The sequence below is a fragment of the Scylla paramamosain genome, chromosome 35 (genome assembly GCF_035594125.1).
Source record: "Scylla paramamosain isolate STU-SP2022 chromosome 35, ASM3559412v1, whole genome shotgun sequence".
Classification (NCBI taxonomy): domain Eukaryota; kingdom Metazoa; phylum Arthropoda; class Malacostraca; order Decapoda; family Portunidae; genus Scylla; species Scylla paramamosain.
In genome coordinates this window covers 5,510,001-5,537,500 of record NC_087185.1, presented here as the reverse complement: position 1 = coordinate 5,537,500, position 27,500 = coordinate 5,510,001, and the positions used below count along the sequence as shown (strand labels likewise).

At 41.6% G+C, this 27,500-nt stretch overlaps 1 protein-coding gene and 1 long non-coding RNA gene across 2 annotated transcripts; both read left to right on the top strand.

Moving 5' to 3' along the window:
* The first annotated feature begins 5,161 nt into the window (after positions 1-5,161).
* LOC135090592 (uncharacterized) lies at positions 5,162-11,786 on the top strand. Its single transcript, XM_063987482.1, has 2 exons — positions 5,162-5,426; positions 7,382-11,786. The coding sequence occupies exons 1-2, from the start codon at positions 5,181-5,183 to the stop codon at positions 7,577-7,579; spliced, it is 444 nt and encodes a 147-aa protein (XP_063843552.1). The 5' UTR covers positions 5,162-5,180; the 3' UTR covers positions 7,580-11,786.
* Positions 11,787-12,783: 997 nt separating this feature from the next.
* On the top strand, positions 12,784-27,114 carry LOC135090453 (uncharacterized). Its single transcript, XR_010261921.1, has 2 exons — positions 12,784-12,840; positions 26,941-27,114. It is a non-coding gene; the product is annotated as an uncharacterized LOC135090453 (long non-coding RNA).
* Positions 27,115-27,500: the final 386 nt, after the last annotated feature.

Here is a 27,500-nt window from a genome sequence, read left to right as displayed (position 1 = left end):
AACCTTACCTGCAATAACAATTAACAATACCCATTCGCATCGCAGGTATAAGGCACAGGTGTACTATCCCTAATTAAACCCAGGGCGCGGTCAGTGTACAGGTGTTTTACTCCACGCAGGTGAAAGGAACATGAGGTTGGTGAGGGTGGCATTAAGGTAACCTAAGGGCTTTATCTAAGTGTCGGTGCTGGAAATTCTTATCAGCAGAGGGTAACATCTGAACCCTTCTGGTGGGCGCCTGCTGGAATGGCGGTGCAGAATTCATGGAGCTTCGTGGACAGGCGAGGGAGAGAGAGAGAGAGAGAGAGAGAGAGAGAGAGAGAGAGAGAGAGAGAGAGAGAGAGAGAGAGAGAGAGAGGACAAGGGTTAGGAGAAGATGGCATTAAGGCAAATTATTATACATGAACTATTAGTACCTCTTGACCCTCTCTCTCCCTGTGTGTGTGTGTGTGTGTGTGTGTGTGTGTGTGTGTGTGTGTGTGTGTGTGTGTGTGTGTGTGTGTGGGGAAGTGGAATGGAATGGAGGCCGGAATATTATACGCCATGAAGGGCCTAAGCAGGGAAGGAGGGAGAGGGGCGCCGTGTGGTGAGGCGTGGGTGGGAGTGCGGGCGGCGGCGAGGTATGAGGGCGGGCGGGCGAGGTATTAATGTCTAATGGTGGCGGCGGTGTGAGGTCTTGCAACAGGTGGCTAATATGTCGCTCAGGAATTACCTCAAGGCTACGAGGGTCAAGCAATTACCTGTGCCTCGCAGTGCACACGCGGCTGGAGCGAGGCGGCGCCTGCCTGTGGGGAGTAAACGTTCGCTATTAATGTGAAACGGCACTTGATATTATTACTTCATCTGATGCCGCGCCGCACCAGGCTGCCGCCGGCGCCGCCTCCACTCACGGCCGGCTGGCTGCGGTGCATTTCAGATACACGAGTGTGTAGACTGGCGGGTTTATTTTGGGAGGTTGTTTTGCTTGATGGCAGTGGCTTGCGCTGAGTATAGATGACCTTCCTGTTATTTTTTTTCAGAGTGTTGAAGCCCATGATATTTTAAACTGTGTATCTACAATTAAAATGACGTCTGGTTGCTGGACATGCGTGGATGGATGTGGGCGCGTATACTCGTATTTCTTGTGGCTGTGTCATCCACGTGGGTGGCGCTTAAAGGGACTTGAAATAACCTCACGTCAAGGAAGGAGTTTAATGCCGCGGTGGGCGTGGCGGCGCTGCCCCTCGACGGGTCTCCTGCACCGGAAGGAAGGACCTGGGAATGTTTATCAACACTGTCACCCGGAGCCTCATGTTGACGGAAGCCTCGCCACTGAGGCTGATGGCGTGACAAACGTGGCCTTTTAAAATAGAATGTCGAGGTGCATGGTGGCGATAAGGGATTTGCTAACCTGTGTTATGACCTCACGCCCACGTCACGCCGCCCACCACACACCCATCACACATCCACCACACGCCCACCTCACACCCACCACACGCCCACCTCAAACCCACTACACGCTCATCACACACGCACTACACGCACACCACACGCCCACCACACACTGAACCTTAGACTTCCCAGTACATTTCGACTCTTGAATGGAAGTGAAGGATATATTGTGTCAGAGCACCCCTGAGCTGGAGGGCAAGAAGTGTTAAGCTTACTATGTGGTAGGGACATTACTCTAATCCCGAGTGACGCCCGGCGGCCACCACTGTCTTCCTTCTCCTCTTCCTCCACTTAACCAAGAAAAGATAAAATCGCCGCAAGCACTGTAAAATTGAGGTCATCTGAATCCTCTTACGTGCTTCCCGCCTCGGATGAAACGTGGCGCAGGTTGTCAGTGTTCTGTGTGGATAATGAAACTGCTGACACCGGCCACTCAACACGGGGTATCTGATGCTGCCAAACACGTGTGCTCTCTCTCTCTCTCTCTCTCTCTCTCTCTCTCTCTCTCTCTCTCTCTCTCTCTCTCTCTCTCTCTCTCTCTCTCTCTCGTCGTCCTCAGAAGATAAAAATCAACTCTTCTTTCATACGCCTCGCGAACGACATTGTCAGAATCACTCGTGTATCCCGCTGACCTCAGGAACTTAGAGAGAGAGAGAGAGAGAGAGAGAGAGAGAGAGAGAGAGAGAGAGAGAGAGAGAGAGAGAGAGAGAGAGAGAGGTACCTGTTCCCTTTGTATGGTATGCCAAGAGCGTCACAAAGTAAGAAACATCGTCAGTCATTTTGGAGTGTTGTTATCAGTGGCGGTGGGCGGTAGGCTGGGTGGTCTGAGAGGCAGGGAGGGTGTCCGGTGGCTTGAAAGGGAAGGTGAGTGGCTGAAGGTGTGGAGGGAGAGTAAGGGGAAGGCAAGGGGAGTGAAGGGAGAGGGGGAGGAGTGGTTGCTTCCGTATATGTCAAGGGGATGTGTTAAAGCTCTCTTTTTCCCTCACTTTTGAAGACTGCAGATCTTTTTTTCTTCTTCTTCTTCTTCCTCTTCTTCCTCCTCTTCTCCGCGTGTGCTCTCTACTGTTTCATTTGTGAATTTGTTGTTTTTATTGTTGATTTTGTTCTTTTTTATTCTTTCCTTTTTCTTGTTTCGTTATCGTCCTTTTCGTCTTCGTCGTCATCGTTTTATCATCATCATCATCATCATCATCATCATCATCATCATCATCATCATCATCATCACGTCCACCACCATTACACACACATTACCATTACCTCAGTTGTTACATCCCCACCACCACCACCACCACCACCACCACCACCACTCACACCTGCACTTATTACCTTCACAAATCGGATTACTAATGAGAAAAATCGTGCCTGGCAAAACAAAGGAGGCAAATCGTCTTGTGCTGCTCCTGACGGGCGGAACATAACGTGATTTTCTCCTTAAGTCGTCACGCCATTAACGGGACGCTGATGGGTCGCTGAAAGGCTAAAGTGGCGGCGGCGAGCTGTACTGAAGTCCTCGGTCGATTTTTCATAAAGCAGAGTGAAGGAGGAGGTGGATTGTTAAGATTGTTCATAGCTTCGTTTCAGAGACCTATTTCTCTTCTGTTTCTCAAGGTACTGGTTCCTTCTCTTACTTCTCTCGTTTCTCTCCTTCTGTGTGTGTGTGTGTTTCTCGCTCTCCTGTTCAATTTCCACGTTTTCTTCTTCCCTCTCGTTTTTCTCTTAGTGTTCTCCGTTCCGTGCGTTTGTCTTGTTTATCGTGCGCTTGCTTTGTATATTCCACTTCTTTCGCCTCTTCCAGAAATTCATTGCCGTGCTGGAGTTGTTTATGTTTGCTTGGAACACACACACACACACACACACACACACACACACACACACACACACACACACACACACACACACACACACACACACACACACACACACACACACACACACACACACACACACACACACACACTCCCCCAACCATTTCTAAACAATCAAGAACACACGGAAAGCGAACTGCCACATAAACTGCAATAATAATGAAAATAATAACCACAATGAACGAAATTACCCAGTTAACTGAAACGCCACTGAATTCACACAAACACCAAAAAAGAAGCTCACGTCTAGCAAAATCCGTTAATGGCAGGTATTCCTAAGAGCATATTTACCTGGAAGTGCTCGTGATTCTTAACCTCCCCCTTACCTGGACTCCTGGAATGCACGTGCACGAGTCTGGACGGGTATGGAAATCCCCGAAACTCTCAAGGTCGCGAGGAAGAAGTATGGAAGCTTTAAAACAGGTCTGAAAGGAAGGAAAAAATGGTGAGATGACGGTAAAATATGAGGAAGTGCCAGGCGACGTTTGGCGGCGTCTGGGAGGGCCATAAAGTGCCAAAGAGCGCCGGAAGAAGCCTTGGGTGCCTCTCAGGACCTGGGACGGGGTGTGAATACTGAGAGAGAGAGAGAGAGAGAGAGAGAGAGAGAGAGAGAGAGAGAGAGAGAGAGAGAGAGAGAGAGAGAGAGAGAGAGAGAGAGAGAGAGATCATACCTTTCCGAACAACGGTGGAATTCCTTTTGTCCAAACTAGGATTCTGAAGCTTTGTAAAGAATCCTGTGCTTATAGAAGGATAAGATCAGTTTTGTTTTTAAAGGAACCCTGAAGAAAAGGATCCTGAAAATTTTTTGAAGAATCATTCGTCTTTGTTTTTAAATAATAGGACAGGATTTCCTTTGTCTCAGTTTTGAAAAACGATTTTAAATCATTATAAGGAACCCAGCACTCCTTGTATGAAAATTCCAGTATTAAAGAGCACTATTTGGTATGAATGTGTGGAGTTTAGTGCGTCCCGAGGGTGGACGATGGCAGGAATATAAAAAAGGATTAATCTGTAAACGGAAAACTGTATGGGTGATAAATATATTTCTTGCTGGATTTCATTGGCAGGCAATTAAAATGATTTAGCGCGGCCCGTCAGGAGGCTGCAAAGCGAGGCTCGTTCAGGTAAAACTACAGGATCACACGGCGATTTGGTGCCGGAAAAATAGGAGGCGGAATAAATGAGTGATGTAGCGAGTGTTATCACGCCTAAATCCATTAATTAACTTGAATAGCACACTTGTATATGTACACTTATCTACCCCGGGCCAGGCAGCGTCACGGCGGCAGCAAGGTGAGAGGTTTGGTCTATGGAAGTATGTGTTTGTCTGTTTTTCTGTCTGTCTATTTGTCTGCCCCTCTGTCTGTCTGTCTGTATGTTTGTCTGTTTGTTTGTGTCTCTACCTATCTATCTATCTATCTATCTATTTTATCTATTCATCTATCTATCCATCTATCTATCTATCTATCTATTCATTCTATCTATCTATCTATCTGTCTATCTAGCTACCTATCAATCTATCATACTTTTCTAATTACACCTTTATTATCTTCATATTTACACAGTGTCTTGGATTCTTCATATGTGTGTGCATTTACCTTGTTGTGTTTACCTGTTTGTCGTATGCAAGGTCTTAGCTAAACTGGTGTGTTCTTGCCTGCTTATCTGTATGTGTGTGTGTGTGTGTCGCTATGTTATGTCTGCAGTATAGTGTTGCAACGCCACATCAGAATCACACACACAGAGACACACACACAAACACACCTGTTTATCAACAACCCAAGGCTACAGACCAAGCACTGATGAAACACCTCTGAAGACCTTTAAATAGGTGGACAAGAGGTGGCTGACCGCTATACCACACCTGCTTTCCACCACGCCAAGATGCTGACGCTTCTCACGTATCTGATGCTGTTTTTAGTGTCAGCCCATGGAGGGAAGGCGGAGGAACCAAAGGAGGACGCCATGGTACAGGAGCTGATCACACTCTCCTCCAACCTTCACGACAAGCTGAGTAATGGCACGGCGAAGGTCACGGAGGCGCTGCGCAATATGACACTTACCATGCTGGACTCCAAACCTGGGGACTCCTGCCTCGTGTTCCGCTTGTCCGGTGGAGCCTGTGTTGTGGTGGGTGGACTGGCTGGTTGCTTGACTGACTGAATGGCTGATTGATTACTTGATTGATTGAATAACTCGTTCACTTGTTCCTTCCCTCATCCACTCATTTACCCGCATCTGTTTACTTCTGGACTGTCAACTAATCCTCTTTGTTTGAACTTTTTTTATATGTGATTGTGTGTTATTCATGTTTTTTATATGTGATTGTGTGTTATTCATGTTTTTTTATGTGATTGTGTGTTATTCATGTTTTTTTATGTGATTGTGTGTTATTCATGTTTTTTTATGTGATTGTGTGTTATTCATGTTATCTTATTCTTTTTCTAATTATGCGTTCCGTAATATTGTTGATGCATGGCAGTATGTAATCTAGTAATTGTGGGATATTATAATCATTCGGTCAGACAGTCAGTCAGTCAGTCAGTCAGTCAGTCAGTCATTCAATTTTTCAATCGCGTAAACAATCAATTATTACTGACAAAAGAAAAAATCCTAGAATATTAAGACATTTCATCCATTTACAGGTTTTCAACATGTCTTACACTGGTAATTTTTAAATCATATGAGTATTTCAGACCATTCTTTATAACACTTACCATACTGTCAAGAATAATAAAGAAAAGCTTTCACGCAATATTTTTTTTTTTTATTTAGTCACAGGTTAAAACGCACTCCACGAAAGAAGTATTTTTCAATTTTTGAGTGTGTGTAAGCATTCCAACTGCTGCCTGACGTGACATTTCTATCTGTCGTGCATTGTGTGGTCTTTCTGATTAACAATTAAGATACCTGTGAGACGAGCAGTTAGGTGTGTAATCGATACCTGGCTGATTATAGTCATTCTGTTCCCCGTCACTCAGCATCTCATCCTCTGAAACACTTCAAAATACAGATCGGCTTCTTTCGCTTTAATGACCTTTTGTAGCAATCCCACCACCATTCTGCATTTGCTTTTTCTCCAACCCTTCTTTGTTCTATCCTCGCCAAACTTCAGCTCGATCACTCTCTGCTAAATAACCTTTAAGAATTTCTGTTATATTGTTTTTACAGATGAGAAAAACAACAACAGATTTTTTTCGATTTCTTTCTGGGAGATTTTGCTATGTTACATTAACTCGTAATGTAATAGATTAATAAGATATTGAAGTGGATGAGATACGCTAATAAATTTAGGCTTTATCTTGCATTTTTCTCTTGTTACACTACTATAAGCATAATAGTAATAGGATAGGTAGGCCAGCAAAGCAGAAGAGATAGGCTAAACAATTTCTAAACATAACTTGCATTTCTCTATCTATAATTCCTATAAACATCGATTCAATCTGTGTCCTAAAGTTTTGAATAATATATTAACCATTCTTTTTATATTTATCTCTCTTTTTTATCTTCCATTCCTTAATTGTTGCATAATATGTTAACCATTTTTCACGTACTCTCTTCCCTGTTACCCTTCTCTTCTAACGTTTTGCATAGTATCTTGACCCTTTCTACTATTCTTACCTCTTATCACTGTCTCGTAGCGTTTTGCCCATCTTGAGTATGTCATTAGGGAGTTTCAAAAGAAGACAAATTTATATATGAAAATGATGTGTTTCGTACAGGGACTGGCACGTGTAAGCCTGATGGTTTCTTACAGCTTCCCTTATTTCCTTATGTTTTTATCTTACATTTTAACCATCTCTACGCATTCTTTCTTCCCTCTCTCTGTTATCCTCGTCTCGTGTTATCTTGACCATTTCTACATATCCTTATATCTTTGTTTGTCTCGTAACGTTTTGCATAATATCTTGACCATTCCTACTATTCTCTCCTCTCTTATCCTCGTGTCATGGCATCTTAACTATTTCTACGTATCATCATCTCTTTCTTATCCTCCTCTCGTGATGTTTTGTATAATATATTGACTATTTCTCCTGATTACCTCCACTCTCTCTTATCTTCGTGCCGTGTTACCGCGTCTGGAGGAATTCAAGATAGCTCGCCTCTCCACTGCAATTCCGATGATGATGAATTTCCTGCCGAAGGTTCACAGCTGCTCGAGTCTGGTGAAGGCCTTCCTGCCGGTGCTGTACAACCCGTGCTTCTGCCCCAACCTCGCCGTCCACCCAAGCTGTCCAGGAGTGGTGCAAGATATGATGAATGCCTTGAAAACTATGTGCTAGTCTGTTTGTTTCTTTGTCTACCTGTCTTTCTTTGTCTGTCTTTCTCTCTTTTTCCTTGTCTGTCATTCTCTCTTTCTTTCTCTGTCTTTCTCTCTGTCTTTGTCATTCTCTCTGTTTTTGTCTGTCATTTTCTCTCTGTCTGTCTATCATTCTCTCTGTCTTTCTGTCTTTCTCCCCCTTTCTTTCTGTCTTTCTGTGTCTGTCATTCTCTGTCTTTGTCTGTCATTCTCTGTCTCTATGTTATTCTATCTGTCTTTGTTATTCTCTTTGTCTTTCTTTGTCATCTTCTTTATATCTTTCTGTCTTTCTTTTTTCTGTCTTTCTCTGTCTTTGTCATTCTCTCACTGCCGTCTGTCTCCCTCTCTGTCTGTCATTCTCTCTCTCTCTCTCTCTCTCTCTCTCTCTCTCTCTCTCTCTCTCTCTCTCTCTCTCTCTCTCTCTCTCTCTCTCTCTCTCTCTCTCTCTCTCTCTCTCTCTCTCTCTCTCTCTCTCTCTCTCAAAAGTTGTTATTGACCACCGTATAAGACCAAAACTACGGACGATTTAGAGGCAACGTGTCATGAAAACTAAGGTTCCATTGGTGTTCTGGCCTGTTATTTTAATCCTGACGTGATTAATGCTATACCTGTAACGTAAAGGTGAGGCGAAGCACCTACGTAAATGTCAGGTGATATAATCTAGCGGGAGACAGAAGGGTGATCATCAAACATTAAGGGTGATTCTGACTCACGCCTCGATGATACCAATGCAGGGATGTGCCAGAGTAAATAGTAAATTGCCAAACGTCACTGGAGCTCTGGTGAATAAAAAAAAAAAAATAATTGTAGCTTTTTTTTTTTTCTTGTTTCATTGTGTTTCTTGTACTGTGGTTCATTTTTCTTTTTTTTCGGAGTAGTGTGGAATATTTGTGTTTTGTGTTGTATTTTTGTATCTTAAGTATTGTCTATGGTGTTCATTTTTGTTAATGATAAGTAGAGAAAATGATAATCTACTTTTTTACGTGTCGGAGAGACTGGCCAGGAAAAAAAAAAAAAAAAAAAAGGTATATGGTGGAGCCCGTACAATTTCCTTCTTCCTTCCCCCCCCCAAAAAAAAAACAGTAGAATAAAAACAATAGGAAAAAAAATTATAACCCTGGCCAGTTTCGTTTCAGAGGTGCCTGGATGATTCTATTTTATATTCTGTTATATGGATTTCCTTTTTATTTATCCAGTTCGATTTATTTATGCATTATTTCTTATTATTTTGAAGCCTTGACTGACATATGCTATAATATTCCATGCAATATCTTTTTTTTTTTTTTTTTATACGAGAGGTCACGATAAAAAAAAATAAATCAAATTAAACATACAAAAATTGATAACTAATTTTGATACTTTAATGCTGTTTTATTTATTTATTTATTTATTTATTTATTTATTTAATTTTTGCACCATAATCCGTTCTTTGTGTTTTAATTTCTGTGGATGGTTATTCGCGTGTGATTGTGTGACGCGGACCAGTGTGGTGTGCCAGTGTTATGGTCCTAGTGTGGTGGTGCAATGGTACGTGCTACTGCCTGGTATTTAATAATGTACTACCCCCTTCTCTGGATGGTACGAATTGTGAGAGAAGAGTGCCTTGGGATTGACTGACTGACTGATTGTTTAACTGCATGACTGAGTTACTGATTGTTTGAGTGAGTGAGTGAGTGAGTGACTGACTGACTGACTGACTGACTGACTGACTGACTGACTGACTGAATGAATGACTGACTGACTTAGGAACCCACAACAAGACCATTTAAAATCAGAAAAACAAGACATGATCATTTTATTTTTACATTCAGATGGCTAATGTTGTTTTCATTTATTCAGTTACTATCATATGCCTTTGTATTTAGATTATTACTATTATCTCAGACTATTATTATTGCTATTAAACTTTTATTCAGCTGTTACTATTAAACTTTTGTAAATTCATGGTACTCTTCCCCCATGAAGCTTGAGCAGGAGAAATATTTAGATACACAGGAAGATTTAAAGGCTTCGGTATAATCTGTATTCTATTTTAGAGCCGGAAATTGCGTGGCCTTGATATCCGGTGTGTATTTCCTGATTAATATTTTATTGTGGAATGAGTTTTTCTTCTTACGTGAAATTTGTACTGTATGTATTATTCTGTGTAGTGTGTGTGTGTGTGTGTGTGTGTGTGTGTGTGTGTGTGTGTGTGTGTGTGTGTGTGTGTGTGTGTGTGTGTGACGTGATTAATATTTTGTAGCGTAATATTTTTTTTTGTTATTTGAAATTTGAACTATGTGTATTATTTTGTGTAGTGTAGTACAGTGTAGTGTGTGTGTGTGTGTGTGTGTGTGTGTGTGTGTGTGTGTGTGTGTGTGTGTGTGTGTGTGTGTTGCATTTTTCACATATCTTTGCTTGCACCAACAGTGTGTTTTACTGATGCATTGTTTTCATCAAAAGTGACTTGTATCGTCGAGAATGGAATTTGACTCCCTATATTTGCTTTGGAAACGAATCACAGGCCTCGCTTTTCCAAATAAATGGCATTGTTGCGAAAATGGAACACAAAAACGCTATAGCAAATATTTGTAGACTCCTGCACTTCACTTCCTGCCCCAGAAGTCTATTATAGAAACGTGCATTTTTCCTTTCCCCCCACTTTTTTTTTTTTTTTTTTTACCCCTGATAATACTAATGCCAAAACTGTACCTATGTTAGAATTTTCACACAGAAGCTACATTCACAAAAAATTCAACCATACATACAGTGACACATACAGACAGACACACACCATATATATGCAAGTGTCGTTTTGTTGTCAAACGTGCGACTCAGCGCTTTTATGAAGAACACAGGAAACTAATAAATTTTGGACCGGCAAACGGGAGAGTGAGCATACGTAGGGTGTAGGATGTAGGGTGGAGGATGAGGGGCGAGTGACGTGTGGCCTGAGGGTTGTGAGGTGTAGGGTGAGTGAAGGACGAGTAAGGACGAGTCTAACTGGTTTGTGAATATTAATGTGGAGATATGTGACCCTCTGTTTGAGAGAGAGAGAGAGAGAGAGAGAGAGAGAGAGAGAGAGAGAGAGAGAGAGAGAGAGAGAGAGAGAGAGAGAGAGAGAGAGAGAGAATAATTACTAGAAAACTGAGCTCCATCCCATTTGTCATTACAGTTCAAATATATTGTAAACTATAACAAAAATTTCTTGTAACAAACAATTTTAGCTGAAAACTGAAGAATCTTTGGAGAGGGGAAAAAAAATAACAAAAAAAAAAAGAAAATATAGATGGAGATGTTACAGCAAAACCTTCAATAACAAAAACCAAAGAAGGAAAGAAGAAAACAAAGAGAAAACAACAAAGCAATTAAACACACACACACACACACACACACACACACACACACACACACACACACACACACACACACACACACACACACACACACACACACACACACACACACTGACAAATCAAGCGAGAGAAAGAAAGAGAGAAAAATGGAGACGAAAAATCAATTGAAATCTAAAACACAGAAGTAAACGGAGAGACTTGATTTCCCAGCGGTGAGAAGGGCCGGCAGGACACCCGAGTCATTATAACGATGTGAGGACCTTGTGTGGCGGGGAAATGTGTGCTGTTTGGACCCCGGCCGCCTCCCCAGTGTAAGACCAGCGTTGGCTTGCTAATGCTACTTTGTGTTGGCAGTGGATGAGAAATTTCCGTTTTCTTTAGTGTTATGGTACATAGGGTAACTGTTTTCTTTTGTTTTTTGATGTACTTTTCACAGGTTAGTGTTGTATTACTAATGTGTTGTTGTGTTGGTGGTGGTTTACGGTGTTTTTGCGTTTTCTTTGGTTTTATAGTGTATTGGTTAACTCTTTTGTTGTTTATGTATTTTTTTCTGATCATATTTCAAATTGATCTGTTTACTTGCGTATTTTTCATTCAAGTATTTATGTTTTTTTTAATTTTTTTATTCCGTTTTCTTCAATGCCCTTATCCAGAGTAACTTAAAATTTTCTTCCCCTTACCTTTTTTTTTTTTTCATAATTTTTGTATATTTGTGAATACGTATCCGTCTTTCTCTCGTCTTATCCATCTATCTTATCTACATATTTCCTTATTTTTTAAAACATAGAAATTTTTCACATAATTTTATATTAGAATTTTTAAACTGAACTAAAATATATAAAGTATGATCAGGTATTAAGTCCTTTCTTACCCTTTCCTCCTCCTCCTCCTCCTCCTCCTCCTCCTCCTCCTCCTCCTGTAACCCTCTTCTTTTCTTCTCTTCCTCGTCCTCCTCTCAGGGTAGGGAGGGAAAGAGGAGAGGCAGAATACATCAATTTTCAGAACGAGGAAATGGTTCGGGCCACATCGATTCCTTTGTCAGAGACGCGAGGCAAAATGCGAAACTCTTAGCTTGTCACGTCATGTTGAAGACCCTTGAGTGGAGAGCCTGTGTGTGTGTGTGTGTGCGTTTGTGTGTGTATGTGTGTGTGTGTGTTCAGGGGTGGTGATTGCTTATCGATTGTTACTGATGTTGTTATTATTGTTCATTGTTATTTTTCATGTTCATTGTTATTATTGGCTTTGTTCCTTGTTATTATTTTCTTGCTCATTATTTTATTCCCGTTTTTTTTATATTATTATTTGCTTTCTTTTTCTTTGTCGTTATTTTTTTTCTTGTTTATTCTCTTTTAGTTCTATTTTTGTTCTTGTTCATTACTGTTATTCCACCTCTAGTTCCTTGTCTTTGTTCTTTTTGTTCACTACACTAATCGTTATTATCGTCCTTTCTCCTTGTTCTATTCTTATCCTTGTTCCTGTTCCCTACATTCTCATCCTTTTCACTCTACTAACATAACAACAATAATTACATAAGCTATAGTGTAATATCACAATACTCTCTCTCTCTCTCTCTCTCTCTCTCTCTCTCTCTCTCTCTCTCTCTCTCTCTCTCTCTCTCTCTCTCTCTCTCTCTCTCTCTCTCTCTCTCTCTTTCCAGAAATAACACTTCATCTGCGCAGAAACCAGGGAACATGAATCAGAGAAGCATACATACTGGTATCTATATTAACAATTAACAGTAACACCAGATCTCAAGCGAAGTGTGAGCTATAATAGAAGGGAGGTGTTGTGTATTAATTATGTTACGTGTTTTAACTTCAGAGTGTAATTAAGCTTGTAATTTTCTTCTCCACAGATGTTGCATTCAAGCTGAGATGTGTTTGTGTGGCGAGCCTCCTTCATTGTTCAGGTATGTGTGTTTGTGTTTGTCTGTATGTCAGTATAGGTTTGTTTATTTGTTTATTTATTTTATTTGTTTGTATTTTTTTAATGTAGTTTGCAAGAGAGAGAGAGAGAGAGAGAGAGAGAGAGAGAGAGAGAGAGAGAGAGAGAGAGAGAGAGAGAGAGAGAGAGAGAGACCTGCCTTATAATCTCTAATAATCGTGTGTTTTAACCAGGTGTACATACGTAATTTTACATGACATATTCACACCTTCTTTAAATACGTTGCTGGCGAAACGTGTACACGGCTCTTTAAACCAACACGTATTTAAAGACCGCTAAGCATTTCATATAGAGTCCTCGCTATGCCCTCCCCTGAGCCTCCCCTGAATCTCTCCTGCTTTCTCTCTTTCTCTCTCTCTCTCTCTCTCTCTCTCTCTCTCTCTCTCTCTCTCTCTCTCTCTCTCTCTCTCTCTCTCTCTCTCCCTTTCACTGTCATCATAATCCTCTCTTACTCTTCTTTTTTTCCTTCTCTCGTCCAGCTCTTCCTGACGTAGCTTCAGTAATCTCTCAGACCTCTTATCTTGTTTATCTTGTACCTCTTAGTAAGCTGATACAGGAGGAGGAGGAGGAGGAGGAGGAGGGGGAGGGGGAGGGGGAGGAGGAGGAGGAGGAGGAAGAAGAAAAAAAAGAGGAGGATGTTAATTGTGAATGGGAGGTAAGAAATGGGTGTAAAGAGGGAAGTAATAAGAAGAGAGCAAAGGGGAATTAGGGAATTTTAAAGGGAGGCAGAAGGGGAGTTACAGGGTTAAAGGGAGGGAGTAAAGGGAGACGGACAGGGAAAGAGGTTAGGATAAGGAAGAGAAAGTAATATTAAAGAAAAAAAGCAAAGTGAGAAGAATGTAAATTGGAAAGTTTAAGAAAAAAAATATAAAAAAAAGGACATTAAATGAGGAAACGAAAAAAAAGTTATATAGAAAAGAGATGAAGGAAATAAATAAAGTAGAACAGGATAATATACATACGAGGGATAAAGCAAGTAAATGAAAGAGAACAGGGGAATAAGTAGAAGAGGAATGAGAAGTAAGGGAGAGAGAAGCTTAGTGCTAAATGTAATGGGTAAAGGAAGCCTAACGGTAAGTAAGAGCGTACACTCCTCGACGCCCTTAAGCTGCTTACCGCCACGCTCTGCCCTCACTCAATGCCCGCAATGCCACGCCCCGGGGATGCCATTCAGAGGGCGTGTGTAATGTTATGCTGCGAAAACGTTTGATACCAGCGTTTTATTTCCCTTGTGTGAGAGAGAGAGAGAGAGAGAGAGAGAGAGAGAGAGAGAGAGAGAGAGAGAGAGAGAGAGAGAGAGAGAGAGAGAGAGATTTACGTTATATCTGTTTGTTTTTTGTCATGTCATGTTATATTCTCAGTTATTTGCTTAGCTATGAGAGAGAGAGAGAGAGAGAGAGAGAGAGAGAGAGAGAGAGAGAGAGAGAGAGAGAGAGAGAGAGAGAGAGAGAGAGAGAGAGAGAGAGATTGCTTACTCTGCCCTTCTGGTTACCGAGGCGTGGAAGCTGTTGAACAAAGACCTAAGTTTTTATTTCTGTGCCTTTTTTTTTTTTCACCGCCTTTAGAACCTCCATTCTCTTTTACAAGTCCCTTTCCTTCCGCCCCCTCAACACACCTCCGACGCGACCCACGGGCACTTTTTCATTATGCAAATCGCGCGTGTTTGGAGAGTGCTTATTCACATATCAACAAATTCTCCCCTTGCCTAAAACATCACAGGAGAAAAAGAAAACGCGATTCTGGATTCCCCTTCACATACACGCAGGATAAAAAAAAATTGTTAAATGTTGAGAAAAAAGAGAAGAGGGGCGAAAAAATGGTTTGTAAAGGGATAAAGGGAAGGATCTAAGAGGTTATATTCCAAGAGGGTTCAAGTTTATGGTGTTTATTGTGTCCAGCTCGCTATTGTATGCGCTGAGGACATCCCCACGCAGCCCATATGCAAGGAAATGGTCCCTACACGGCCGCCCCCTAAGCTCCTATACATGGCGGCGTCTCAGCGATCCCCCCATTTCAATAACAAATCGGTAGTCTTGTTTTTGAAGCGTCCGCCTCCGTTTGTGTAGCTCCGTGTGGCGTGATCGGTCAAACAGGAGGAGCCGAGGGTGTGTTTATGTAGGGAGGATCAGGTGTGTGTGTGTGTGTGTGTGTGTGTGTGTGTGTGTGTGTGTGTAAGGGACTGGTGGTCGCTGTGCACTTGTCTGCCTTTTCAAGTTTAAACATACTGTACATGGTTAGTACGTACGTGTGTGTGTGTGTGTGTGTGTGTGTGTGTGTGTGTGTGTGTGTGTGTGAAACTGTTATGTCAATGCTTACTGTTATTCTTTTTGTAGTTTTTTAGTGTTTTGCCTTGAATAGTTATTGTTATTTCTCTTTTCCTCCTCCTCCTCCTCCTCCTCCTCCTCCTCCTCCTCCTCCTGGTATCTATTGTTTTTATGTGTTTCTTTCTCCTTGCTCTCTTGTTTTTCTTATTTTTTTCTCCACTCTTTCATCACATTTATCTATTACCCTATTACTTAAACCCTCCTCCACATTACTTTACACCCTTCTCCTTCTACCCTTTACCCCTCCTCCTTCTCCTCTAATCCCTTCTCCCTTCATCATTCTCTCACCCTCCCTTCTTATCCTCCCTTAACACCGTTTCAATTTCCTTATAAAATGTACACCAGTCTTCATAAGTTTCGTCCTTCATTATAACATACTCATGCCCCGTGGATGACCCTAATATCCGCGCCCCGAAGGTCTATTACCCTGGCTGCCAAGAGTGTGAAAACGATCCTATAGAACACATTACTTTTGGTTACGAGCGCTGGCGACAGGCTGGTGGTGGTGGTGGTGGTGGTGGTGGTGGTGGTGAGGGGAGAGAAGGGGAAAAGGGAAAGAAGACGTTAAAGGGAAGGAAGGGGAAGGGAAAGTCTAGGGTAATGAATGGAAATAGGATGAATAGGATGAAAGTGAATGATGCGGTAATGTGTTTTAGATCCCATTCCCTGTAATTAATGGCACAAGAGGCCTATTAGATTATTGGCGGTGGTGGTGCTGATGGTGGTAGTGGTAGTAACAGTGGTGATGGTGAAGTGAATAGCAGAGAACACTTGCTTATCACACCATTCACCTTTATAATTCACCTACCTAATCCTTCATCTTAATTACAACTCACCTCATCTATTTGACTTCACCTGCTCCTCTCACCTGAATTTATCTTGATTTTTTTAATGTATTTTTTTTTTTTAGTTAATTTATCCATCATCACACCCGTTTAATCTTTTACAATTACAACTTTCCTTCCTTACCTGTTCTTTTCACCTTTCCCAGACCGCCATTACCCTGAGTACCTATTTTTTTCACCTGATCGTCAGCTGATAATTACATTTACACGTCATCTTTGTTACCTTACCTGTCCTATTCACCTGAGTGACCACCATTAGCTTGAGTACTTTTTCCTGCCCAAATATTTTACCTGTTTCCTTACCCGTCTTTTACCACGATGACTTGAGTACCCTTACTTTTTCATACCTGACCTTATATTACATGAAATTAGCTTACCTTACCTCAGCTCACCTTACCTCACCTTTCCTTACCTCACCTTACTTTTCCTTATGATTTTACATTTTTTTTTCTCATTTTCTTTTGATCGCTGTTACCTTTTTATTACCAAAGCTCATCTCTTTACCTAACATTACCTAACCTTTCTTTACCTTTAAGATTTTACCTGTTTTTCTCACCTTCTTTTGATTATTATTACCTCATCTTACTCAGCCTCACTTCAACCTCACTTCACATCACCTTACGTCACCTTACCTAAATTGACAGGTAAAAAAAAAATACCTTTACGATTCCACCTGTATCCTCACGTACCTGTAGCCAAACATACCTTTCCCTTACGTTAACCCTTTACCTGCCTTCTCACTCACCTTTCGCCATATGGTCTGAGTACCTTTTATTTTTATTTTTTTTCACCTAATTGCCGCCATCGTGACCAAGTGGGGGGGGAGGGATGGGAGGGAGGGAGGGGGCACAGGTAACATGACTGGTGTATCTCTGCGTCATGTTAAAGTTTCCTTGCGAGTTTCCTGCGACGCTCAAACAATTTCCGGCGTCATCATGGATCATTTCCGCCCGAATTTGGGATGTGAGTTTAAGTTAAGCTTCTGTCTGTCCGTGAGAGAGAGAGAGAGAGAGAGAGAGAGAAGAGAGAGAGAGAGAGAGAGAGAGAGAGTGAGAGTGAGAGAGAGAAAGACTGCCACGCCCAATATTTCCTTTCAGTTTAGCCATGTGTACTCTCTCTCTCTCCTCTCTCCTCTCTCTCTCTCTCTCCTCTCTCTCTTCTCTCTCTCTCTCTCTCTCTCTCTCTCTCTCTCTCTCTCTCTCTCTCGCTCTCTCTCTCCCTTGTCTGTCTCTGTCTCCCTCGCTCATCATTCTGCCCCCCTCCGTGCCCCTCGCTCTCAATCTATTCTCTCTCCCCTCTGCAACCTTCCCCTCACTCTCCCTCCCTCACTCTCCCTCCCAGCCTCTCCCTCTCCTTGTATTCTTTCCCGTCCTTTCCCCTCGCTTCTCGTCATCTTTCCCTCGCTCATTTCCTGATCCTCCCTTCCTTCAAGCCCTTTTCTCTCTCTCTCTCTCTCTCTCTCTCTCTCTCTCTCTCTCTCTCTCTCTCTCTCTCTCTCTCTCTCTCGCTCGTTTTTTCTATGGTATTTCCAGTTTCTTTCAATTTTTAATATTTTTTGATAAACGTGTAAAATGTATTTCGATTCTATTTATTTAGTCAGGACTTATTTTGTGAAGATTCTCGTATTTGTTTCTCTTTTATGGTTAGCTTTCAGATTTTTTTATTTTTTCATTTTTCATTTTCAGTTCATATTTTTCCGTCGTAACGCATTTTGCATCAACCTGTCCCGCCCTCGCTCCCCGCTGGGCTTAAGTCTCCTTCAGTTCCTTCATTAAATATTCATCATTGTATAATTTTGCAGTTTCGTATTCACCAGTAACTATTTTCACCTGTTTCGCTCGCCTTCTGACATCACGCGTTCAATCTGGCATCATGATTTAAGATGCGAGGACAGCAATTGAAGCCAGCCCCAACACATCCTTCTATTTATCATGTCTTAGTGTTTCCTGCGATCCCCGTGACATGTTTTTATTGTTTCCACCTGTTTTGTTCATTTCCACACTCAATATGTTCAGTCTATTAGTGTAAGATACGACGATAACATTTAATATTTCAATACTTCTTTACATTTATCTTTCATCTTCGTGTTTACTGTTATTTTTTCCTCAATAACTTAACTGTTTCTCTCGCATTGTGACTGCTCGCGTTTAGTATAAAGTCACGGCTGTGGAGATAAAACCAGTAACTAATCAAATTCCCTTACATTTATCTTATATCTTCATGTTTGGTGTGAATTTTCTCCCCTGTAACTTAAATATTTTCTCTTGTTTGCTAGCATTTTGAAATCAAGTATTGAATTTATCGTCACAGTGAAAGACACAAAGGCAGTATTTACACTCAATTTCAAAACTTCTTTATCTTACATCGTCTTGTACCTGTGTTTCTTTTCCCGAGTATCTTTAATTTAACTTGTTTTGCTTGCATGTTGACGTCACTTTCTGCTTAGTGTCACACCTTAAGCCATGATAGTAGTATTTACACTCAATTTCAAAGCTTTATATTCATTTTCGTGGTTAGTGTGATTCCTTTTCTATTCTTATTTTCACTTGTCCCATCCACATTGTCAGCCCTCAGTATTACAGGGACGAGGACAGTCATTCCAGTGGGTTTCAACGCTTCCTTACATTTATGATCTATTTTCGTGTTTGGTGTGATACCCTTTCCCCGCAGCACCTTTCCCTGAGCATCCCTGGCAGGTGATAAATTGAGGATCCTCCATATGGTCACCTTGTTTATCATTCGCCATCAAACTCATCATTATTCTCATCGTTATTCTCCCTCCCTTTACTCCAGCAACCAGTTATCTTTCCTCATCTTTCCCTCCCCTTTCTCTCCTCCTTTGTCTCTTGTCTCTACCCTTTCGTAACCCTTTCCCATCCCTCCCTTCCCTTCCCTCCTTCCATCCCATCTCTCTAAATCCAGCATGAATGAATAACCATTAATCAATATTAACACAATAACAATTTTACGCTATTTTCTACATTGTTTTTGCATCTTTTTTCTTCTTGTGACTGTTATGCCCTCCTTTAAGACCAACCACCCAGGCCTAAAGAAAGGAGGCCTACGGATGCTCTAGGCTTAAAATGGAGAAAAATAATGGGAAAAAACTCGTCTAATTCCCATCTTGGCTAGTTTTTTGAGCGAATTCTGAAGGGAAGGAAAAAAGAAAAAAAAGAATAAAAGTAAAGCCTCGAAGTTGTGAAGGGGCGTGAGAGAGAGAGAGAGAGAGAGAGAGAGAGAGAGAGAGAGAGAGAGAGAGAGAGAGAGAGAGAGAGAGAGAGAGAGAGAGTAATTACTTCAGTTAACTTGCCTGGAAGCGGAGTTGATTAGCGACTCAGCTCCGTTTTCCTTACATGAATGGAAACAGGAGGGACTCAATTGAATTTATCATTATTGTTGTTATTGTTGTTGTTGTTATTGTTGTGCTGCTGTTGTTGTTGTTGTTGTTGTTGTTGTTGTTGGTGGTGGTGGTGGTGGTGGTGGTGGTGGTTGTGTTGTTGTTGTTGCTGTTGTTGCTGTTGTTGTTGTTGTTGTTGTTGTTGTTGTGATGATGGGTCATGGCGGTTTTTAGTCCTCTTCTTCTTCTAATCATCATCATCATCATCATCATCATCATCATTATCGTTATTATTATTATTATTATTATTATTGTTATTATTATTATTATTATTATTATTATTATTATTGTTTTTGGTATTACTATTACTACTACTTCTGCTACTACCACTACTACCATCATTGTTATTGCTATTATTATTACTAGTATTGTAGTTGCTGTTATTATTATTATTATTATTATTATTATTATTATTATTATTATTATTATTATTATTGTTATTATTATTATTATTATTATTATCATTATTATTATTATTATTAACAATACTAGCAGTACTTCCACCGCTACTGCTGTTGCTGCCTCTTACACACTTGCTCTTTGAATAAATACCAAGAAAACAGGACGGAAAGTACGCGAGAATGTGATAATTATTCAAGTATTTCCTGGTATAGGGTAGAAATATTTATATGGAAGGAACCAACTGACATTTAGAAGGTAGGGAAGCCAATCTCTCTTTATCTGGAATCTGTTACAAGTATTCTCTCAACTGTCGTTTACCTTTGTGGTTTCCTTCCTTCGCTTTTAACTTAACGTGGTGTTTTGTGCTGCAGGAAAATACATTACTTATTTACACAGTTAAAAATTGTATCTTTACCGTTTATCAGCTCTCTCTCTCTCTCTCTCTCTCTCTCTCTCTCTCTCTCTCTCTCTCTCTCTCTCTCTCTCTCTCTCTCTCTCTCTCTCTCTCTCTCTCTCTCTCTCTAACACCTCGTTTTCTCCTCCTTCTCCTTCCTTGTCTCCTCTTCTCTGGACATGCCTTCCTACACTTCTCTCTCTTACACCCTCCTTCCTCCCCCTCTGCCTCCCCCAACCTTCCTCCCTCCCTCAGTCCTGTCTCATAAAACTTTCAAGCGGGTTTAAGGTAATTAAACTAAATCTTGAGCAGGTCTGCGAGGAAACTTGGTGGATATCGCTCCTGGGGTTCACCTTCTATGAGATTTCCACCATTATAAGTTAGGCAGCGCGGGGAACGGTTTGGTATAACAGCTCCTGCGTATTCATTGGTTCTCCTCTTGGTTCCCCTCTTGGTTCCCTACTGGTTCCGTTTTCTTACTCATATTTTCCCTGTTTTTTTTCTTTCTTTTTTTTCTTTACTATTCATCATCTAACTTTTTTCTTATTTCCCCCTTCTTTCTTCAGTTTCCTCAGTCCTTCTCTCCTTCTTTCCTTCTATGTTCTGTTACTTCTGTTCTATCTCCTCTTTTCTTTATCTGTCTCCTATATTCTCTACTTCTTCGTTTTTTTTTTTTTCTTACTCCACCTCCCTTTTCTTTCTCCAGTTTCCTCATTCCTTCCCTCCTTCCGTTCCTGTCATAATCTCTCTCTCTTTTTTTTACTACTTACCTCCTATTTTCGTCATTTATTTCCCTCTTTTTTACATCTGTTTCCTACCTTCGCCATTCTTTTTTTACCTGTCATCTCCTTCCTCCTTTCTATCTTTTACTTTCCTTTCCATCTACTCGTATTTACTTCTTTCTTTTTCTCTCCATCAGTCTTCCTTCATCTCATTTTTTTTTTTCTTTTCCTCCCACTTTTCTCCTTTCACTTCTCTCTTTTCCTCTAAGCATCTGAGATCCTCCATCATTCTGTCTACTTTCTGTTCTGATCTCGTGAATATCCTTTCAGATCTTTCAAGCCCCCTTCGTGTTTCCTTACTTCTTCCCACTACTCCTAGCGTCACCTGCCTTCCTCCAAGCGTCTTCCCCTACCTTTCCTAACCTGTTCTTTCATCCTTTCTGCCCATCATTCCTGCCTGACTCTCCCTTCAAGTCTTTCAAGTCTCTGGTATCTTTTTCCTCCATCCCTTTAATCGTAGTGTCACTTTCTCCCCTTCTCCTCCTCCTCGTCCTCCTATCTTATCTTTTCTTGCCCTGTTCTTCCCTCCTTTCTACCTTTTATTTCTACCTGTCTTATTTTTTTTTAACCCCTTTCGTCATTTTTTAGTCGCAGTGTCTCCCTTTCTCTTTCTCCTCCTTCTTCTGTCCTATCTTTTCTTCCCTATTCTTCTTTTCCTACCTCCTATTTCTACCTGAGGCTCCCTTCAGGTCCTTCAAGCCTTTGGTCTCTCCTCCCTTCACCTCTCACAGCGTCACCTTCCCCTTCCCAGCCTCTTATCCCTTTCCTTCGGCGTCCCTCAAGTTGGCGACGTGAAGCTTATTGGTTTCCCATCTCGCGCCGTCAGAGGAGTTTTAAAAGAATTATAAGGATGATAGGTGTTGTTGCTAGGGACGCCGCTCTTTCTCCTTCGTCAGGGTGTCTCCAGGCCTTCGTCGTCTCATGTTCTTATGATATAATTTTTGTAAGTGGTTTGTTCCGTTGGAGTTATGAGTTGTCTTAGTTTATATTATGTGGTAGTGTGTCTTTCTTTCTTTCTTTCTTTTTTTTTTTTTAGTATTTGGTGTCTGAAGTGAGTATATTAGTGGAGGGAGGTTTAGAAATTAGCATTTTGATGAAGGAAGGTGTTTTGGTGAGTGTTTTGGTGAAGGAAAGTTTAGAAGTATTTTAATGAAGTCTAGAAGTGTGTTTTGATGGAGGGACTCTAGAAGTTGATGCTGTAATGAAGGGAAGTTTACAAGTGAGTGTTTTAATGATGTTTAAAATGTTTGGATGAAGTGAACTTTAGAAGTGATTGATTTTATGTTTCAGTGTTGGAAAAGTGAGTGTTATGATGAAGTAAAGATTGGAATGTGTGTTTTAATGCATTGAAATTTAGAAGTAAGCATTCTAATGATACTTTGGTGAAGAAAAGTTAATATTTTAATGTTAATGAAGAATTTAATGTTTTAATATCGCTATGCTAAAGAATAATTTGAATACCCGTGACCTGAAGGGAATAACTATGATTGACAATAGAATAGCCATTAAGATACAGTCCTATCGAATTACCACTCATGCTAATTATCCTCACCATGACACGCTTAAGTAACAAAATATAAATCAATCATACTCGATTTCCTTCACGTTACGCTGGATAATCTTACACTAGAAACTCGATGTCAAATTGCACTTAAATGACGCACTCAGGAACACAAGATTTAATGAACGTGGCTCAGGTAACGCTTCGCCAGGTGAGGTCGTGTTACCAGAGAGACACGTACTTTCGCCAAACATAACACATAAGCACCTGGTAATTATCGGCCTTACCTGGGGGACGAGCATACAGGTGACGTGACGGTGTGTGGGCGTATTGACATGATACTGAAGTCCATGTTGGGGAGCACTGAGCGTGGAAGAAATGAGCATTGGTACAGTGGGGAGGAGATATATGAAACATTTTTATCATGAAACATTAAAAGAACATGAATGAGAGAATTAGGTTGAGTATTGATAAATGAGCATTGGTGAAGTCGGTAATTAATTAGAAGATAAAGAAAATTAAGGATATAGCATTTTAACACGGAACAGTGAAGGAGAGCATTAAGGAAGGCAGTTTAAATGAGCATTGCTGGATCCACACTTGAGAAGGTAGATAATAAGATAGAGGAAAGTTATCGGAGCATTTTTTCATAGCAGTGAAGGGGAGCATTAAAGAAGCAGGGGGAAGGAAGTTAAATGAGCATTGATGAATCCGCATTTAACAAGATAATTAATAAGATACGAGAAATTTATCGGAGCATTTTTCGTAGCAGTGAAGGTTGGCGGGCATTACGTGAGCATGACACTACAAGCACACAGCGGAGGAGGCCCATGATGTGGGGTCGCGGGGGGGAGCGTTGCACTGCTGCTGTAATCACGTAATTTGGCATAAACATCACCAAGTAGGGAAAGCTTGCCGTGTTTTGATTAGATTTGCGCGACGTGTCTCATTTCACCTCCTGTTACCTGGGATTTTATTCTTACCTGACAAGCCCACGTGATCCCCCTGGACTAGTAACTGTGTTTGCCTCGATACACACACACACACACACACACACACACACACACACACACACACACACACACACACACACACACACACACACACACACACACACACACACACACACGCGCGCGCGGCTTACTCTCATTCCCTAGGTAAGCACAGGTAAGGTGAGGTGAGCCAGGTGAGTCCACGGCATTAGCTCCTGTCTACCTGGCCAGGTGTGAAGGAAGGAACAGGTGAGGTGAAGTAAAGATGAGGAAGGGAGGTGTGCGGGTATTTTGAGAGAGAGAGAGAGAGAGAGAGAGGAGAGAGAGAGAGAGAGAGAGAGGGAGAGGAGAGAAGAGGAGAGAGAGAGAGAGTAGAGAGAGAGAGAGAGAGAGAGAAAGTGTATGAAAGGGAGTGACATAAAGGGAAAGACGAATGCTGAGAAATATATGAAAGGGAGAAAGAGGAAGGAGCATAATGGCAAAGAAGCTCTGGACGAAGGCTACATAGAGAGAGAGAGAGAGAGAGAGAGAGAGAGAGAGAGAGAGAGAGAGAGAGAGAGAGAGAGAGAGAGAGAGAGAGAGAGAGAGAGAGTCACCCTCAACAAATCCTCTTAGAAACCGGTCCTTTGAAACAGACTTACTCCCGAGACCTGACAGATGGGACCACAGTAGCGCCACTCTTTCGGTGTCCAGGTGGCGGCGAGACCCCTTGTAACGAGACTGCCCGCGTCCAGGTCACTCCTCCCATCAAGGGAAGAAAACCAGCATTACCTCTAAAATACTTCGTGCCAGAATTTTCCTCGCATCTTACCTCAGAAATACACGGGTTCCAGACGTCTTATGTACTGCACGTATTATTTGAAAGTAGATTGAGTTGGTTCGCTGTTGTTAGCTTGTGTTTGGTTGGAAGTGAAAAGTGAGGTGGAGAAAAGAAATAATTTTCCTCGCGTCTTTTGAAATACATGCATGGCTGTTATTTGTGGGAAGATTGAGTTTGGTTCTGTGATGTAAGGTAAAAGTGAGGTGTAAGAAAGGAGAACTGTCGTTGAGGTGTATTTTTTATTTTATTTTATTTATGTTTTTTTTTTATTTTTTTATTTATTATTTATTTTTTTTTCTAAGAATCAAAGTCAAAGACAACCCACAATTTTTCAATATAGGATGCTTTATAAATTCAAATATACGTGTAAATTTTAGCGTTTATACAAATCTGTATACATTTGCTGAGGTAGCTTTATGCTCAGGTCCTCTGGAATCATAACTGAATTACAACGAATTTTCATTTTGTGGAAGAATTTTAAAAGCCACTCTTCCATAAATAAAATTAAAAGTTACGGGAGCACTTAAATATTTTGTGTATTCGTTTATTTTCATCTAATTTTTTTGCGAACGGTATTTTTAGAGGAGCTTTAAAATGCTTATTGAAATCCGGAAGGCAGTGGCTCCAAAAAGCATTATGAAGTCCCAATAGTAACGTTCATGCCAGAGTCATAATGAGCGTGGGAGGGGAATGCAGATGAAATTGGACGATTTGAATTAAATGACTTAATGAAGGAAGTTATTAGGGCTGTAGAATTAGAAGTGAGAGACGCCCGTGAAATGGAACACAGGGCTTCGCGATATTAATGACTTGCTGAGTGAAAGGGATTATGATTTGACTGTTAGGACTGCTGCTGCTGCTGCTGCTGCTGCTGCTGCTGCTGCCGGCGCTACTGCTGCTACTGCGACTACTGCTTCTGTTTCTGCTGCTGCTCCACCACCACCACCACCACCACCACCACCACCACCACCACTACTACTACTACTACTACTACTACTACTACTACTACTACTACTACTACTACTACTACTACTACTAGTAGTAGTGGTAGTAGTAGTTGTACTACTACTACTACTACTACTACTACTACTACTACTAGTACTACTACTACTACTACTGCTGTTGTTGTTGTTGTCGTTGCTGCTGCTGATGCTACTACTACTTTAAATCCCACCACCACCACCACCACCACCAACAACAACAACAACAACAACAACAACAACAACAACAACAACAACAACAACAATAACAACAACGATGGACATCACTATTATTGCTAATACCGCTAACCAGCACCACCACCACCAATAAAACACACACACACACACACACACACACACACACACACACACACACACACACAAGGACTCCGTTATCAAGCTATTTATAGGAAGACACGGGCAGAGATTAACCCGCGGCCGGATTAACCTTCTTCTCATCACGTGTGGTACAGCAGTTTGTGGATGGGGAGACCAGTAGGGAGAGAGAGGGAGAGGGAGGGAGAGAGAGAGGGGGGGGGTAGAGGAGAGGGAGGGGTTCCTGCGTCCTGCACCGCTCATAATGATAACGGATGGGGAAGGTGCACGTCTTTAGCCCTCTTAGTGTGGGTGTTGGTGTAAGGGATAGGAGAGGACGGTTTGTGTGGTGGTTTGCGGTGTGGTGTTATTGGCAATGACAAGGTGTTATTGGCAGGGTTGAGGCGTTTTGAGCAGTGACAAAATAGTAGTATTGGCAGGGGTGATGTTTTGAGCGGTGACAAGGTGTGAAGGTGTTAGTGGCAGGGGTGGACAGTGCATGGAAGAGGGTGTTTCTGCAGTGGCCATGTGTTAGTGGTAGTGGTGTATATGTTAGTAGTCTTATGAAGGGATAGGGCATAGAAGAAATAGGACGAGTTTAATGGTAAGGACAAAGTGCTGGATAGGTGAGGGGGGAGAAAGTTCACTGGAAGATTTTCTTAATTATACGAGTGGAAAAGAAGCAGGGTTAAAAAGGGGGAAAAAAAAAAACACAGAAAGGAGCTTAATTCAAGAATGAAGGAGGGGACATACGAGAAAGGCAGGATTAAAATAAAGGAGTAAGTGGGAAGTAAGATTAAAAAGAAAGGAGTTGGAAGGAAAAGCAAGAAAGGAAAACTGCTGAAGGAAAGAGGGAAGTAGGGGCAGGCGGGATTAAGCCAAGGAAGAAGGAAGTAAAGAAGGGGAGTTAGGATTAAGGTAGGAAAGGAGAAAGAAGGGAAGGTAGGATTAAGGCAAAGGAAGGAGAAGGAAAGCAGGCAGGAAAGGTGTGGATCGAGAATGAAAGACGCCGTGGGAATGACAGGTGAGGGAGGGCAGGTACAGACACACCTGCGTGAACTAAGTCAGGTGTGAGTAGGACTTCATTACCTGTGCTGAGGGAAAACTGCTGACTCCCTTCCACAGGTGTATCATGAGGTGCTGATCACGCAGGTATAGAACACACACTACCCCCCCTCCTCCTATTCTCCTCTCCTTCCCCCCCCCCCTTCTTCCCCCCATTCCTACCTTCGACCACGACACACCAATACATTAACTTCATCTTTTATATTATCCTTTATTACCCTTTATTCCTTTGATCGCTTGTCATGCAGGTAAAGGAAACAAATGACAGTCGTGTACCGGTGCCTCGGGTGGACCAAACCTCACGAACCGTCAGTAAATCGCTGGGAAATTGCGTTACCCAGAGCTATATTTCTCTCTGAAGTCTTCATGAGTTGTCCAGTCGTACCTTTAACCCGGAGACTTTTAATAAACCTTCAAACACATACTGAGAGTTAAATAGTTTCCTGGGAGATTCTCCAAACTTAAATAAAACAGTTCCGAACGTGTATTGAACCAGTGGAATTGGATACTCGGGTTCAGAAGCGCTTCGGGGTCGTGCTTCACTCGCCACGCACCAGACGACTGAAGCATTGAAGCAAATAGATGTAATTGTATTTATAGTAATCGTAAGTGACTCCCTGTGCCTATCTGGGTGGATGGCAATTAATATTAATGTTAATGAGGTTATTAGTGCGTAGTAATTACCTGTGAGATGCTATTGAGTGTAGTTATTGGCGGATCAGGTGTTTAAGTGGCTAGTAAGGTGGTGAAGGATGAGGAAGAGGACGAAAGGGATAATAAGAGAAAGAAAGGGAATTAAAGAAGAATG

Excerpts from the sequence above, each read along its gene's own strand:
- LOC135090592 (XM_063987482.1), top strand. The coding sequence starts at position 5,181 with ATGCTGACGCTTCTCACGTATCTGATGCTGTTTTTAGTGTCAGCCCAT. Across the intron at positions 5,427-7,381 it reads CCGGTGGAGCCTGTGTTGTG|GAATTCAAGATAGCTCGCCT; the intron begins GTGGGTGGACTG and ends CCGCGTCTGGAG.